The sequence below is a fragment of the Colletes gigas genome, unplaced genomic scaffold, assembly GCF_013123115.1.
Source record: "Colletes gigas isolate AHSC1104 unplaced genomic scaffold, ASM1312311v1 Colletes_gigas_Sc00039, whole genome shotgun sequence".
Classification (NCBI taxonomy): Eukaryota; Metazoa; Arthropoda; class Insecta; order Hymenoptera; family Colletidae; genus Colletes; species Colletes gigas.
Window position 1 is genome coordinate 245,587 of NW_025106668.1, and position 15,444 is coordinate 261,030.

General features: G+C 33.2%; 4 protein-coding genes across 6 annotated transcripts; all 4 read right to left on the reverse strand.

The window, feature by feature from the left end:
* Positions 1–514: 514 nt before the first annotated feature.
* On the reverse strand, positions 515–2,035 carry LOC122402729. The gene has a single exon (XM_043405752.1). It carries the CDS (start codon positions 2,033–2,035, stop codon positions 515–517), a length of 1,521 nt encoding a protein of 506 aa, XP_043261687.1.
* A 397-nt stretch (positions 2,036–2,432) lies between these two features.
* LOC122402780 (transcription initiation factor TFIID subunit 1) lies at positions 2,433–10,925 on the reverse strand. 3 transcript variants are annotated; one of them, XM_043405870.1, is made up of 18 exons: positions 10,328–10,925; positions 9,819–10,219; positions 9,494–9,739; positions 9,273–9,392; positions 9,005–9,186; positions 8,510–8,908; positions 8,013–8,253; positions 7,580–7,938; positions 7,252–7,514; positions 6,821–7,182; positions 4,980–6,200; positions 4,661–4,903; positions 4,142–4,580; positions 3,531–3,673; positions 3,319–3,456; positions 3,100–3,235; positions 2,844–3,011; positions 2,433–2,728 (listed from the first exon to the last, which is right to left on the reverse strand). In XM_043405870.1, the coding sequence occupies exons 1-18, from the start codon at positions 10,674–10,676 to the stop codon at positions 2,517–2,519; spliced, it is 5,622 nt and encodes a 1,873-aa protein (XP_043261805.1). In that variant the 5' UTR covers positions 10,677–10,925; the 3' UTR covers positions 2,433–2,516. The 3 variants fall into 3 exon arrangements, with proteins under 3 accessions (XP_043261805.1, XP_043261804.1, XP_043261806.1); XM_043405869.1 differs by having other exon boundaries at positions 2,435–2,728; positions 2,799–3,011; positions 10,328–10,923; XM_043405871.1 differs by lacking the exon at positions 10,328–10,925 and having other exon boundaries at positions 2,437–2,728; positions 2,799–3,011; positions 9,494–9,753; positions 9,819–9,943.
* A 1,127-nt stretch (positions 10,926–12,052) lies between these two features.
* Positions 12,053–13,508, reverse strand: LOC122402753 (small ubiquitin-related modifier 3). The gene is made up of 3 exons (XM_043405801.1): positions 13,311–13,508; positions 13,114–13,239; positions 12,053–12,664 (listed from the first exon to the last, which is right to left on the reverse strand). The coding sequence occupies exons 1-3, from the start codon at positions 13,326–13,328 to the stop codon at positions 12,530–12,532; spliced, it is 279 nt and encodes a 92-aa protein (XP_043261736.1). The 5' UTR covers positions 13,329–13,508; the 3' UTR covers positions 12,053–12,529.
* Positions 13,509–14,495: 987 nt separating this feature from the next.
* On the reverse strand, positions 14,496–15,084 carry LOC122402736 (histone H2B-like). The gene has a single exon (XM_043405759.1). The coding sequence runs from the start codon at positions 15,031–15,033 to the stop codon at positions 14,662–14,664; it is 372 nt and encodes a 123-aa protein (XP_043261694.1). The 5' UTR covers positions 15,034–15,084; the 3' UTR covers positions 14,496–14,661.
* Positions 15,085–15,444: the final 360 nt, after the last annotated feature.

Below are 15,444 nucleotides of genomic sequence, written 5' to 3' on the forward strand. Positions count from 1 at the left end.
AATACATATATATCATGTCAGAAGTTGATAACAAAGGTCAGCAGTGGTCAGCAGGGGCCAGCAGAGGCAGGCAGAAGCCCGCACATGTTGACAGAGGTTAGCAGAGGCCAGCAGAGGCTGCGAGAGGTTGGCAGTAGCCAGCAGTAATGGTTAAATGGGCAAATGAGCCTTCCTCTCTCGACTCCCACGAGGTGGTCCGAAATTACTTCGGGCAGCTTCGGAGAATCGAGAAAGAGGGCATGCGTCAGTTTGCCTTTGTCGACTCTCCGAAACTCCACGAGCTCGCGTACGCGTGATCAGGCATAGTGTGAGTAGTGCACCCGGTGCTCAATCTGGCATCATTGTTTACAACCATACTTTATATTTATATTCGATTATTAAAATAAATCCATTAATATTAAATATAATAGCAATCTAATATTATATGGAATTTTAATGTTATTTAATGATATTAAATTTATTTGTTACTGATTACGAAGTTACATAGTGTAGTATTCAATATACATATACATATTTATATATCCTGCGAATCATCCTCATTTTCACGTAAACGAAAACATTTCCATAAGCCGTAACGAGCTTCCCAATCTACGAAAAATAAATCTGGTTTATCCCAAAGGATATGATGCGCCGCAAAATTATATTGGGATTGTATTGGTGGATTCAAGTGTGGCGCCCATTGCGCCCTTTCCAACATAATTTTATTTACGTATTCGTAAAATACTCTGGCTTTATGAATCCAACATAAAAGAGACATAATCGCTATTACTGTAGCGTGCATGTGGTAAGATACTCCGTGAATATTTCTCTGTTGTTTTAAAGTCAAATCTTGCAGATTCATTATAAGACAAACTAGAGCTGCTGCTGTAAATCCGCATGGGACTTCTATCGCGATCAAACAAATTGTACAATATGTTGTTTCCAAATTCATACGCGACGAGCAATGATTTATAATGCTCTTTAAAAGATTATCGTGCAAGATCTCCCGATGAAGTTTGCAAAACAATTTATCCTCGTTGAGGCATTCACCTATCGTAAGATCGAACTGGGTATTCTCAAAGAATATTTTAGGCGTGTCAAAGTTCAGTTTATTTTCTTGTCTGTCGAGTAAATATTGTATAACTCTATTACCCAGTAAACTTGTTATTTTACTTTTCGATCCTATCATTTCCATCAATAGTGGAAATATCTTTGGCGTTAAGGTTTTTTCATATAGAGTCACTTCGTGCATATAAGCTGTATATTCAAGCGTACTACCAAATTCTAAAATAACCTCATCCGTCATTCCTTTTTCTATAGCCCACGAACACATGTACTGCACTATGATAAGAAGATGGTCGTTGCATATATGTTTGACCATATTTATAATGCAAACTTCCAAACCCTTCTTGAGCATTGCGTACGGCATAGAATTGATATTAGATTGTGTAGTAGTTACGCTGATGTAAAAAAGGTTCAGAACTCTTCTTATTACTACTACGGTATCATGAGTATCTGGCCAGGTATAAACATCCAACAATTCGTATAATATTCTTATAATTCTTCTTGAGTCTTCTATATTCATATTCGGGGCTTCAATTTTGTCCCATATCGTATGGATCATTAATGCTCCGCTAACACCGTATTCCACTAGACTGCACATAATTTCGAAACAAAAGGTTTCAAACTCCCAAAGCTTGTCCTTATAAATCATATTGAGTACTGCTTCGAGAATTTCCTTTGATTTTTCAGGAATGTATATTTGTAATAAACTATCATAACACTCTTTTGCAAGCCGCCGTTTTTTTCGACGTTTCCATTCGCATATGTGTTCAGTATGGGATAAATTTTCGTTGTAATATAAAAGAAGTTTAAGCGTACATATAATGATAGCATTTGGTTCATAAGTTAGTAGCTGTTCTTGTAATGCATATTTTGTTACAGTTATTATATTGTTTAGTATTTTATCCTGATCTCGTAGCGAATGTGAAAGCATAGTGGAACATACAGTATGTAAATATTCTATTTTGGTTTTCAGTTTTTGATCTGAAAGCATTGCTAAATGGTAGAAAACATTACAAGCATAATTTTGGTTAGAAACATGTTTTCGGTAAATACAACTGAATATGCAGTTTTTTATATATGTCTTCAGTGTATAAAAAAATACAATATTTTTTCTGTATTATATTATAAAACTATTTTTTCATAAACTTTATGCTTCTTTATCCTAGATAAAGAAAAAGAACAAGTTACATAAATGTATGTGTAGAACTTAAGAAATAACTTTTCGTTATATATTTACATATATGTATACATAATATTCATAGATATGCATTGAAAAATCTAGATAATATCTCCTACTTTTTACAAATTGAAATTATACACAATTTACCTAACTTCAAATATTGAAATTCAATTATTTCTATGAAAAATAAATATTTCATTTTTCGTTACATATTGTAATATTATACATAAGTATTTTGATTTAAGAAATAAACTATAGAACAATATTATTGCTTAAAACAAATACGAAATTCTTAAAACCATAAGTCGCCACCGACATCCTCCTCCGGTTGCGATAATTGTGGCATTTTTTGTTTTTGTTGTGCACTATTTTCTATATCATCGTCGCTTTCGGATACAGCCAGATCATCTTGTATCTTATTTTGACCTTTCTCATCCCTTGCTGGTAAACCAGCTAATAAAAAGTCTGAAGGATCATAATTTGGATCGACATCCATACTTTCATCTATAATGGAACGAATACAACTTGTAAATTCAACCGACATATCCAATATACTATTTCGTATACTACCAACCTTGCTGAAGCAATTGTTGATCCGCCATATAAAAACCGACATTACCCAATTGAACCATTGCTTCTGCTGCCTGCTGACTGTCGTCATCCGCCAACACCACTCCACTTTCTCGAACTTCATTCAGTTCAAGTGTATCGATCTCAGCATTTTCGGATTGTTCATCAGTACCAAATGGAACCTCATCGAATTCGTCTTCGCTGGAGAATTGTAGATCTAAAATTAAATAAATTGATATTAAACATATACCAAAGTTAAAATAAATATATAAGTTCAATAAAAATTTCGTAATGTTTCCTTGTACCTTCTTCGAGGACATCTTTTTTCTTCGAATTTGCACTTCTACTACCATCGCCCTCCAAATCTCCTTCTACATCCACAAAATCAAAATCATCTATATTCGACTTTCCAAATGGATTCTCTGGTGAACTCGTTTGGCTCTGTACAAAGTATCATAAAATTGATGAAATTTCTTGTGATAATAAAAAAAAGAAGAAAATTCTAATCAGTATAAAAATAATACCCCTCTAAATTCTGGTTCTACAATGGTATAATTCTCTTCCTCCGTACCAAGCCATAAAGGATCTATATCTGCTTGTTCCATTGCCCGTTTTTGTACTAGTAGTATGTTATTTTCCAATTGCATCAGATGTTCATCATACTGTAAGATATTAGTCATGGTTTAAAACATAATTTAATTAAATAGAATAATCATATAAGTATTTGCGTAATTACCTCGTCTAATGTTTCTTTGCATACTTTTACAAGCAATTCCGCTTTGTGCGTGTACACAGAATCTTTTCCATTATATATAGTACAATTTTCCAGAATCTGTTCAATATCTCTGTGAAATTCATGCCTATTATGGTATTTATGTGCTGAAATAAAATAATCAAATAAGGATAGTTAAAATATATTTTAAAATCATTAAATATCAATAGTGATGCGTGTTGCGTCGTGGAACATGCCGTTCCATTTACAACAGCAATTCGGCGTTTACGTTAACCGCTGCAAGCCATTAGCGTAAATGGCTTTAGTGTTAATGTAAACGAAATATCATAATAGCCGTCCTGACCGGTCCTGACCGTCGAGCCAGAGTTTTTCCCGATATTTGGGACGCGCGATCCACCCTCGCGAACGCGAAATGCAAGAAGTACCAGCGCACCAATCCTGAACGAAAAAGATTCTGATTGGCTGCGGCTGGCTTCTTGCCTCAACATATAAGGCGCGACACTTGACATATAAAAACAGATAAACACAAAAAGTACACGGCGCAACGAATGAGAGAGAGAGAGAGAGAGCCACATATCGCATCACCGAGCTTTCAACAATGCGTATTGACCTACCAGATACTTTTTTTGATATAGTCTCTAAATCCATAGGTCTCTTGATAACAGTGTAGTAATCCTTCACCAACTTTTTATTTACTGGTTTCAAGAATGGCCAAGCTTCCGTCATCGACTTCAATTTATTATTAACTACATTGTCCAAAATGAACGTAAGGGCAACTTGATCATTGTCGTCAAGCAAAGGATTAATTGCTTTCTCTAATCTCATTAGACGGTCCTCCTTTTCACCGAGCCTTTCTACGCAAGTCTCTAACATACGTTTAGCTGCTACCGTTAATGAACTTTTTGATCCATTGTATAACGTTGAATTTTCTACAATTTGATTGACATCGGCCAAAAATTCTTCTCGACTTTGGTATTTCTTTAATCTCAAGTTTTCGCGTATAGTTTGTAAATCCATAGGTCGTTGTATAATTTTATGATAATCAGGAACAGCCTAATGGGAGGAATTCATAAAATTAGTAAATAAATTCTAGTTATATAATTATAATGAATTTTTCATAGAAGTGGACGTACTTTAGCATTAACGGGAAATAAGAAAGGCTGAACATCAGGCAGATCTCTCATTTCGTTAAGTATACTTTCTAACATTGTAGACATGACAACGACTGGATCAGTTCTACGTCTGTTAGCAGGTCTCTGTTGTCGTTTAAGGTAATCACAGTGATCATCTCCGGTAGCTCGCCTTCGTTTTTTCGAGTTCACAGCCTCTTTGGGCACTTTCAACAATAACGTACGCCTCTTCATTTCCTCGGCATGCTTAACAAAGTAAAACTATCAAGTGGCATATCATTTAAGCAGGGACTTGGCTAAAGTAATTAAACAAATAAATTACCTTGATCAATTTAGACGATAACTTTACTTTAGTTCCATCTACATTGACAAGATCCTGATCATCCGTATTAAGTTGCTTTTCAATTTCTTCCTCTTGTTCCTCAGTCATTGCAACATTCACTGGCGCTGTAGTTATACTATTTTGATACAAGGGGCAGGCTTTATTCGTACGCATATGGCCCACATTGCCGCAAGCACCGCACTTTAATTTAAGGTCTGGTTTAAGTTTAGGTTTCTTACGTTTCGAAGGAGATACTTCAGGTTTAGGGTGTTTAGAAGCAGGAGAAGTAGATTGGAAAGAATTACAGAAAGGAAGGATACTGTTTGAGGATGTAGTGATTGGAATATTAGTATTGCTACGGTCGAATATATTATGCGACGATACGTTATTTCCTGTCATTAGACCACCGATCATACGTTCCCGTTCTTGATTTCTCTTGATCCTACGTAATTGTTCCTGAATTCTTCTTTTCTCCCGTTTCATTTCTTCTTTCTGCGCCTCGTCGAGAGTCGCGAATTGTTTGATGAACGTTTCATCTTTAGAATTCCTAATTTTTATATACGTGTCTATTACCGCTGGCTTTCTAACAAATTCCACTCTTTTAAACTCTTTTCCTTCCGGATTTCTGAACGTCCGATAAATCTTAAGAACCCTACCCTGTTGCGCATTAAAATTATTTATAGGACTGTCCTCTTCGTCGTCTTTCTTTTTCTCTTTGCTCTTTTTTTCTTGCTCCTGAACCTCGCCCATTAACATCTTTCGCAATTCGTGCCGCTGTTGCTCTTCTCGCTCAAGAGACAACTGGGTGCTTGTTTTCTTATTGGAAAGCATGTTTTCTATATTTTTACCCATTTCTTCTATATCGGAGCTATCTTCTTCCGAGCTCTCACCTTCGTCGGTACTTAGCACTTCGTTGGAGGACAGGACGCGATTTTGCAAATCAAAAATCCTTTGACATTCTTCTTTGTATCTCTCTTGATGCTCGGCAATCGAAAATCGATTACCACGCGAGAATTTTGTCATACCCTCCTCCCCAGCTTTAGCCTTTTCCGTGGATAATGTTCTAACTACGTCTATTACCTCCCATCGGGATAATTTTTTAATTTCTTCTTCGGGCACACCAAATTTACGAAGCAACGCTTTGGCATTATTTAACGACAGTCTTCTTAAATCGGCGTCAGTTCCAGTTACAGTCCTCTTCGGTTGAGCTTCTTGTTCTTCCTGATTTATATTAACAAAAGGAAAAAAATTTAACGTTAGTATGTATTAAGCTTATAGCACCAATATTTTATTAGCTTATGTAATTACGTATTGCTAGTTACGTATTTACATACGAAAAAGCTAGTAACGTTGTTGTAAAACTTTACCAGTTATTAGTTTAGAATGTTATCAATTTTTTTGCTTCTAAATTGTTAATTTAACCGAATATTTTAACATCACAGGGATAAAAGAATGAGGATACATCTTTTGCTATTGAAATTTATGTACACATAAACGCATTTTTCTATTTTAAAACTTATTTTTGCTTTTAGAAATATAAAAAAATTAAAAAATGCCCAAGTTATTGTCGTTCGAAGAATACTTTTACGTAGAATAAGACAGAAAAACATTGTTATGGCAATATCTCCCAACACCAAATTCTTCGTCAAATTTTGTAAAAATTGAATGACATTACCACTGTTCCGGAGATATAAAACAAAACAGACGTGAGCGTATATATAAAATTTCGTAACCGGTCTTTTTTAAGTGGAAAGATACCAAATTTTGACCAAATTTTTCCTTTGTAATGTTCAATAACATTTGAAATAGTGCAAAGTAATTCTAACACAATGAATGTTTACCTTACTAATTGTTGGTTTATTTGGAACTCTGACGTAAGAGAATCCTTCGCCACAACCTGTTGGATCTGCTGGTCCCGCCAATTGTAACAGGCATTTGCCTTTCATGGCTTGAATGTATGCTCGTGTTGTATTCCAAGGTGCAACTTTAACTTCATCGTCCATTTTTAATTGCATCTCCTCATCGTCGTCATCTTGAGGAGTAAAAAGAAACTTTTCACCGTAACCAGCATCTTTCAACCGTTGCTCTGCCGCAACCATACTAAAGTACGAGCAACATTGTTCCGGAGATACCATTGCTCTAATTTCCTCTTCGGTTGGTAATCTAAAGTCCGGCTTTATTACCCACCAATTAGAATCCATACCTAATATAAAAAAATTTCAATACATTTATTAAACTGTATTTGCAAAAATTTATCTGTACACGTAAATACCTGTCCTCTTGAAATCGGCACACAGCTTCAAGCGTTTTCTAATGCTACTTTCGCTATGCGACGGAAATGCTTTTTTAATGTCATCCATTTTAATACGCCTAGGTGTATCTCGCGACTTCCAAAATAATCTGTATATGAAAACTTGTAAAAAGTCCCTCACAAAATTGTTAGCTCTCTTGGAATTAGGACCCGGTACTTCGTAAAGTGGACACTCTTGTCCAGCAACGAATATGGCATCCATTTCTCGGACGTAATATTGCTGCCTGCGTACAAATATAATATAAAAAATCAAAATAAAAAAAATGTTTTTCGAATCTTATCGTAATACCTCGTCCTGATAACTAGAAAGTCTGTCTCTGGAATTCGGTGCTCGTAGATCGGCGCTCTGTACATATTATTTTCGATTGCTTGTATACTTTGACCCGGCGTAAGAATTCCAAGGAACGGGCTGGTGTGCGCGTAAGCAGTTTCGCCATATTTATATTTCTGTGGTCCTTGGTCTTTACCAGCCTTTCTTTTATAATAATTTTTCACTTTAGAGCACATTCCCACTTGATTCATTAACGGCGGATGCTCTTCCGAGAATTCGACGAGTACCAATTCGCCATCTTTACCAGTTAAGTCTTCGGGAGTTCTCATGAAAAATACATCTCCACCGCCGGATGCAATTCTTTCTTGTTCTCTTTGCTAATGCGCAGACATTACATATATAATCTTTGTTCGTATTTAACAAAAGTACAGTAGTAAAAAATAATACGCACTTTGGCTTTCTTTTTTATGTGTTTCAATAACGGCAAAACAGAATGAGGGCCAGGATGCGCAAGTGGGCCATAACTGAATCTCCTTAAAGGCGGCCTATGGAAATTTCGAAGTCGTAAAGGTCCCATATGCGTTTGAACAAATGGAACACGTAGTTCTACTACTGGTGTGCTATGCTGTATTAGATTTCCACCGCCAACTTTTAACCTTAGTGTCGTTTCCGATGACCTTGGCATGTAGTATCTAAAAATCGACGAAAACTATAGTTCCAATACAATTAAAATAAAATGATTCGTGGCTCTACGAGCGTTTATATGTATAGAGAGCATAACTGTGTTTCTAAAACTCTTGTCAAGAATTCCAGACGTTATCACAAACATTTAGTGATAAATGCAGTAAATAGACAAATTTTCCCATCTTTTCAGCCGGAAGTGATAAAATACAAAAAACTATAAATAATAAAATTAAAATTACTTTTACTATTACGAAATTAACTTACGTGTCGTTCGAAATATTAAATGGATCTCTGTCAGGTGACTTCGGTGGCGGTGGTGGGGTATCTTCTTCTAAAACATTAATAACTCCAGCTTTTCCCAGCAATAATTTACTCTTTTTAACATGCGGATGGGGTATTTTCACTTTTGGTTGGGGTCCGTTATCTTTATGAAGCAATGCTGGATCTATGTCATCGGGGATACCAAGAACAATGTTTTCATCGTTCGGGTCCAAAGTAAGAATTTTTGGCTTCGGAATCTTTTTCATATTCTCAGGATCCCAAATAACTTCTTCCTCCCACAATCCATATACCAGTTCTTCATTTTCTACAGGAAAAATGGAATACCAAGTGTCATCATAATTTTCTTCCCGTGTTTGTTGCTGACTTCCTTTATTCATATTCCTGTTAAAAATGTAAAAAAGGAAAGAAATATTGGAAACAAACTGTATGTATTCTACTTCGATAGAAAAATAATACAAATCTCTTTGCTTTTCTTACATTTTATTCTTCTGAGATTGCATGTGTAATGGAGTTGTAATTTGTGAAGTAGCAAGTCGAATATTCGATGCAACAGGAACAGGTGCACCTTTTCCTGGTTGACTAAATGCTTGAGCGGTTCTATTTCCGCTAGATGGTACCCATCCAGCAGCATTATTTTTACTATTTAATTTTTGTAACACCTGCAAAGACATTTACATTCCTAATTATACTATCTGTTATATATATTATCGTATAAAATGTTTTATATCAAAGTAATATCATTTACTTTATGTTTTATGTCATCGCCATTCCAAATAACATCATCTTCCCAATGTAATTGCGATACCATTAAAAATGCATCATCAGAAAACTCCTCTGTTGTTTCTTTATTATTGTGTTCATCCATCTATAAGATACACAATAACAGTATTTTCTATGATATTCTTGAAGGACCCAAATTTTAACTTGCAGATTATATTTAATATACATATATGCATAATTGAGTACCTTATCTGCAGTTTTAAATCCATAATTAAAACCATCTCCGGTTTCTGGAACTTGAAGCATGTCGTACCAAAGCTGAGCAGGCCCAAACCGCCAATCAGCTACTTTTGGTCCCATATCTCCGTTCTCTCCGCTTTCGCCTGTTTTGCCAGTTTGTTCTTTATCTTCTACTGGTAATAGTAATTTAGTTTCATCATCGGACCGGCACATATCTGGAGTTGGATCTGTACCATATTGCATCATCCAACCCTAATATAAACATTCTTTTATAAAAGATAAAACTACTATTATTTTTCAAATTGAATCATCAATTATATACTATACATACTTTGAACTTTGGTTTTCTTTCATCTTGATCAGAACCAGAATCGGAATCTCTAATATCATGATGTCGCTTTTTTTTACGACGTCTTTTAACGCCCCTCCATATCTGCGGAAGACTACTAGGTTTTCCTGGACCAAATAATCTTGAAAATCGTAATACTTTATTAGCGCGAAAGTCAGGAAACAATTCGGTGACATCAACATTGGCATATTTAGATGGTAACATAGAAGCAAGGGGAGTCTCTAATTTTCGCTGACGAGCGGCTTCTGCCTCTTCCGCAGTAAGCACTTCCTTCTCCTCCGGCACCGGAGGTGGTGGCATTAATTGCGTATCAGATTTATTAATAACTTCTTCGTCGTCTGCATCGTAATCATTTTCTTTTTCACTTCTTCCACCAAATGTATCTATATATTTGAAAATAAATTAATAAATTAGGTAAAACATTCTTAAAATTTAAATTCCATATAAAACTGTACATAATCTTCGCTGTATTAAACATTTGTCGTACATACTATTATCCTCATTTACATCATCTGCTAATTCATTGATATCGGAGAAATCAAAAGCATTAGGTGATTTTTCACTATAATTCATATCGTTCTCATCGATTATTTGATTTCTTCCTTCGCGTTTATTATCAAGTTCATCGTCTATTTCTTCTGTAGTATTGTCATTTGGTATCATTTCACGAATAAACGAGCTCAAGCCAAGACGACTAAGCGAAGCTAAATGTTGTTTTGCCTCTGGGTCAAGAATATCATCTTCCAGTTGACCATTGTCATCGATGTTTCCAAACAAGAAGCCAGTCATATTAATTGCAGACATTATGTCTCTATCACTTTCTTCCTCGGAATCAGCCATTTTTATTATTAAAAAATTTGACGAATTGATATAATGTTAGATCGATAAAAAAAAAATTATCGATCCTCCGAACTTACAGTAGATTACAGGCAGTATACATCAATTTCATAGCTTTTAATAAAGAAAATATCAAAGTATCACATATAAATCAAATTATTTACTGTTTCTTATGTATATGTAAATGGTTAATATTTACAATAAGTAATGTTATTATTTACAAAACACTGTTAATTATACAATTAGTGTAAATTACACTTTGTTTACGTGTAGCTATTCATGAACTGTCCGCCATGTTCTCGAACATAGCATTAAATAGAAAAGCTTTCCAGCGATTTCTCACTTTACCGTAGGCGGCGCTGAGGTAGGAATTCTTTAAATGTATAAAATTTTGTATAAAATATGCATAATAATTTGTTTTTCGACTGAAACTATTTTATCACAAATTTTTATTTAAAGAACATACAGGAATGTTATTTGTAAAAGTACGTTTAATTGGGTATTTGTATTCAAAATATACTACTTTATTCCGATATTTAATTTTCGTTTTATTGCAAATGATTTGTTTCAATGTCCACACTACCGTTGATCGTAACGAAAGGTGCTAAATATGTTGTTAGCACTGACTGGTTAAATGCAATTATGATGCATATTCTGCCAATCCAAAATCAGAAGACATCTAATCTAGTGTTTTTCCCTGAATTTACACTAAGCAGAAAACGTTTTTGCGCCTCATGTTCATGATGGTCCAAGTACAATATTAATACGAAGTTTGTGTTAATTATATAGGAATGTAATAAATTTATTTTTTTTTTGTACTCAATGTGTTATATTGTTATCATATATAATATTTTAATAATATTAATTAATATTTAAATATTGTTGATAATATCATTACCAACGTTTTCTACTAAAAAATGATTAATGGAATTCAAACTATGAATGCGTAAACATAAGTAAAACCAATAACTATTAAAATATCTTAAACTTACTAAGTATATGTTTTGGTCTTAAAAAAACTGCAAATACATTTCCTGAACATTAAATATAATAAATGATTAATATATATTATATATACTGTATTTTATATTATGAATTAAAAATGTTGCGAATGTTCAAATGTTAAATTATCTAAAATAATAAAAAACGAACAATTTCTTGTAGAAAAGATAAGACACAATTTATTTATGTTCATATACAAAGTAATATTAATTTTATGGAAAGTAAAAGTAAGTGTAACGTTAATACTAAGTTTGAATTATAAAATGTAAATTAAATTTTTACGAACATTTTAGACATAGATACAGTATTGAATATTAACATAACTTTGTAACAATGCTCTTCATCACTTTCTTATCTGTACATCGTTATGAAAAATGAAAATACCTAAGATGAAATTTATTAAACGAATTTGCGTTATAACTTTCTGTGAAAACCATTTACAAAAAATTTTATATCTTGTTAGTTATATATGTTTGTATGGTGTAGATTTTCTTTTGTTTCTTTAAAATAACAAAATTTGTAAACAAGGGCAAGATAACGAAACACTCTGTGTAATAATACATTGCGAAAAATATTAAGTTCTTAAATCTTATTATATGATTTGAAATTATATAAAATGCTTATAGAAAAAGAATACTCTATAGATAAAACAAGTACACAGATTGAACATCATCTAGGTATAGAGTTTGATGTATATAAAAAGTGTAAACAACTTTTCCACATTATATTACGAAACAAAGCATTCTGTAGAGTTAGGAAAGATTAAAAATAATTCACGTCTCTTTATCAAAAGCACTGGAACAAAAATTTTTTATCAAGTCCATTTTTAAACTATTGTAGGACAATCTTAAATCTCAACACCATCCTCCTGTCTGTTGCTGATAAACCTCTATTGTGTCCCCTTCTTCCATTTCAAGAGTCGTTGGCGTATCTAATTCATTTATTGGTTGCCCATCGAATCTAAATCTTACTGCTGCGATCGCTAGGCCCTGTTAAAACACAATATACTTTGAGAATAAAAATATTAATATCAAGTGTATTAATCCCTTGCAGACAGTGTCTGTATATCGCAGGCAATATACTTTTAATGTTTTGGGCATACATTTCAGAATCCTCTATAAACCGGTTGTCATGAATTAACAAAAGCTAAATTCTTTAATACGTACGTAACAATTCATTAAATTAAAATAATATTTAGCTATTGCATGAAACTGCTTTTAGATAGATGTTATTTTCTTATATTTATTATTTCTCAAGCATGTTCTAAAATGTCAGTTTGCAAAGGATTAAAACTATCTAAATAATAAAATAGCTATCGTATTATTACTATTAATGGATAATACTATTTATAGTCCTGATGATACTATTAATAATTCAAGACAATGTAAACACAAATGGTTTAATATTAAGATATAATAAATAATGAAACAAAACTTACCACACGATCACAGTAGGCATTCATTAATTTTCTGAGTGGTGTGTGTTTTTTAATTTTAAATTGAACCACTGCACTGTCCTGTCCCAGTACTTTTAAATTTATGTGTTCCGATTCTGTTTTAGTTTCCTGCAATAAATTATATTTTTTCAATCATCACTTACGATCATATTATCGGTTTTGAGGTTATAAAGCGTTACCTTCTTCTCGTCAGACATGTTTACAGTTTACCACAAATATATTATCTTGGTAATAATTGATAATAAAATTTCCAAGAATTAATTGCCAGACTATATATGCCGAGCTATCTAATATTCTTACAAACAAATATACCGAGCCGAATACTCTAAGAATCCCGCTCCTTCCTTTATAGCTGTAATCACAACGTTTCCATCTTACACAAGTAGCATACTATAGTAGCATAAAAAGTTATTGGTATACACACGTTTTAAAAACCTAACATGATGGTAATTAATAAATTTTTAGGGAATTTCTTAATTTTATTGTGGCAATTATCACGCAATTATAATTTAGTGGAAAATGTATTATCATATTAAATTTTCAATACTAAAAAAAGATTGCATTTGGTTTGGACGCTCATGCGTTTTAAGTATTGTAATAAAGTTAGGCAAATCTTTATGTGCGAATAACAAATACAAATTTTAGATTCATTCGTGTACTAACCTTCCGTTTACGTTTCATTCATAAATTCATTAATGTATTATTTAAACCGACACTCGAGTGCCTAAAACGCTGGCAAAAGCTAGTTTATGAATGAACATTTATTTGTTATTAGCGAATAAAATTTGTCTAATTCTGACTATAAATAGCCATTTGTTTTAAATGCTCGCGTTTGCTTGTACGTACATGTCGTTAATTTAAAGCTGTAAGCAATTGTAAGCGTGCCAAAACGTAGATTATACAAGGAAACTGAAAAGAGACAAGGAAGAGAAAGAGAGAAAAGAGAATTTTTAACTACTCTACAATACAATTTAAATTATATGTATTTCTTCTTTTAATATGGTTTACATCTGTTAAGAACAACTAAAAAACCTTCCACATAAAATTACATAATAATATTCAATTTTGTTCAATATTTGATTTTATTTTATATTTCTCTATGATTAGAAACTAGTATGGATAAGAAAAATTACATTACTTAAAAACGAAAACGATTTATGATAATTGTGTTTTTCCAAAATATTTACAACACGTATAAATTTAAATTTCTTAACATCTCAGTTGATTACTTCATCTACTACTTTGTTTTCTAAAAATTAGCCACTATTTAATTTGAGTTTATTTTCAAAGTAGTGACAAAGTTAAAAACATTTGCAAGTGATAAAATTCATATATAAAATTAACCACATATTATAAACGATATAATTTTTGTTTAGAAGTATCAGAATATTAAGATAATTTACTTAAATATAGAAAGGATTTTTTTGGTGAGAGAAGTTTCAATTTTAACACAAGAAAATTGTTCCACACGTATCTAATATTTGTTGGTCCTGAAAAGGACCGTTTTTGGATAGCAGAAAAGTATTCTGCTTATTTGGAGCTGGTATATTTAGTCACTGCCTTGGTGCCTTCGCTGACTGCGTGTTTTGCCAGTTCACCAGGTAGTAACAGTCTTACTGCAGTTTGAATTTCCCGAGACGTAATTGTTGAACGTTTGTTGTAATGTGCCAATCTTGAAGCTTCCGCTGCAATACGTTCGAAAACGTCATTGACGAAGCTGTTCATGATGCTCATTGCTTTGCTGGATATTCCAGTATCAGGATGAACTTGCTTGAGCACTTTGTAGATGTAAATTGCGTAACTTTCCTTCCTCCTCCTCTTCTTCTTCTTGTCGGTTTTATTAATGTTCTTCTGGGCTTTACCAGCTTTCTTCACAGCTTTACCACTGACTTTCGGCGGCATGATGAAGGTTTGATGCTTTCGAATATTCAGAGACTGACCACTGTACACTGAGCTCGGTGAGCGTTGAATGATTTTGTGGCGGTTGCGCGCCTCTTTTATGTACTGGAGTCGAACTTACAGCGCACCAATCACAGAGCTCCGTGAATATGATTGGTGCGGCGGTACTCTCACGGCATTCTTACACTGCGATTGATTTTGTACGTACACATATCTAATAAATTTAAAGCATTTCTTATGAGCTACAGTTTTTAAAATAATGTCTTACAATCAGTGTAAAAATATTATTACTGTATTATTACAATTACACGATAGACCACAAAATAGAAAATAAAAGGAACTTCACTATTAAAAGAAATTTCGCGTATGTTCTACGTTAATTTCAATAATGTTAACTGTAATTACATACAAATA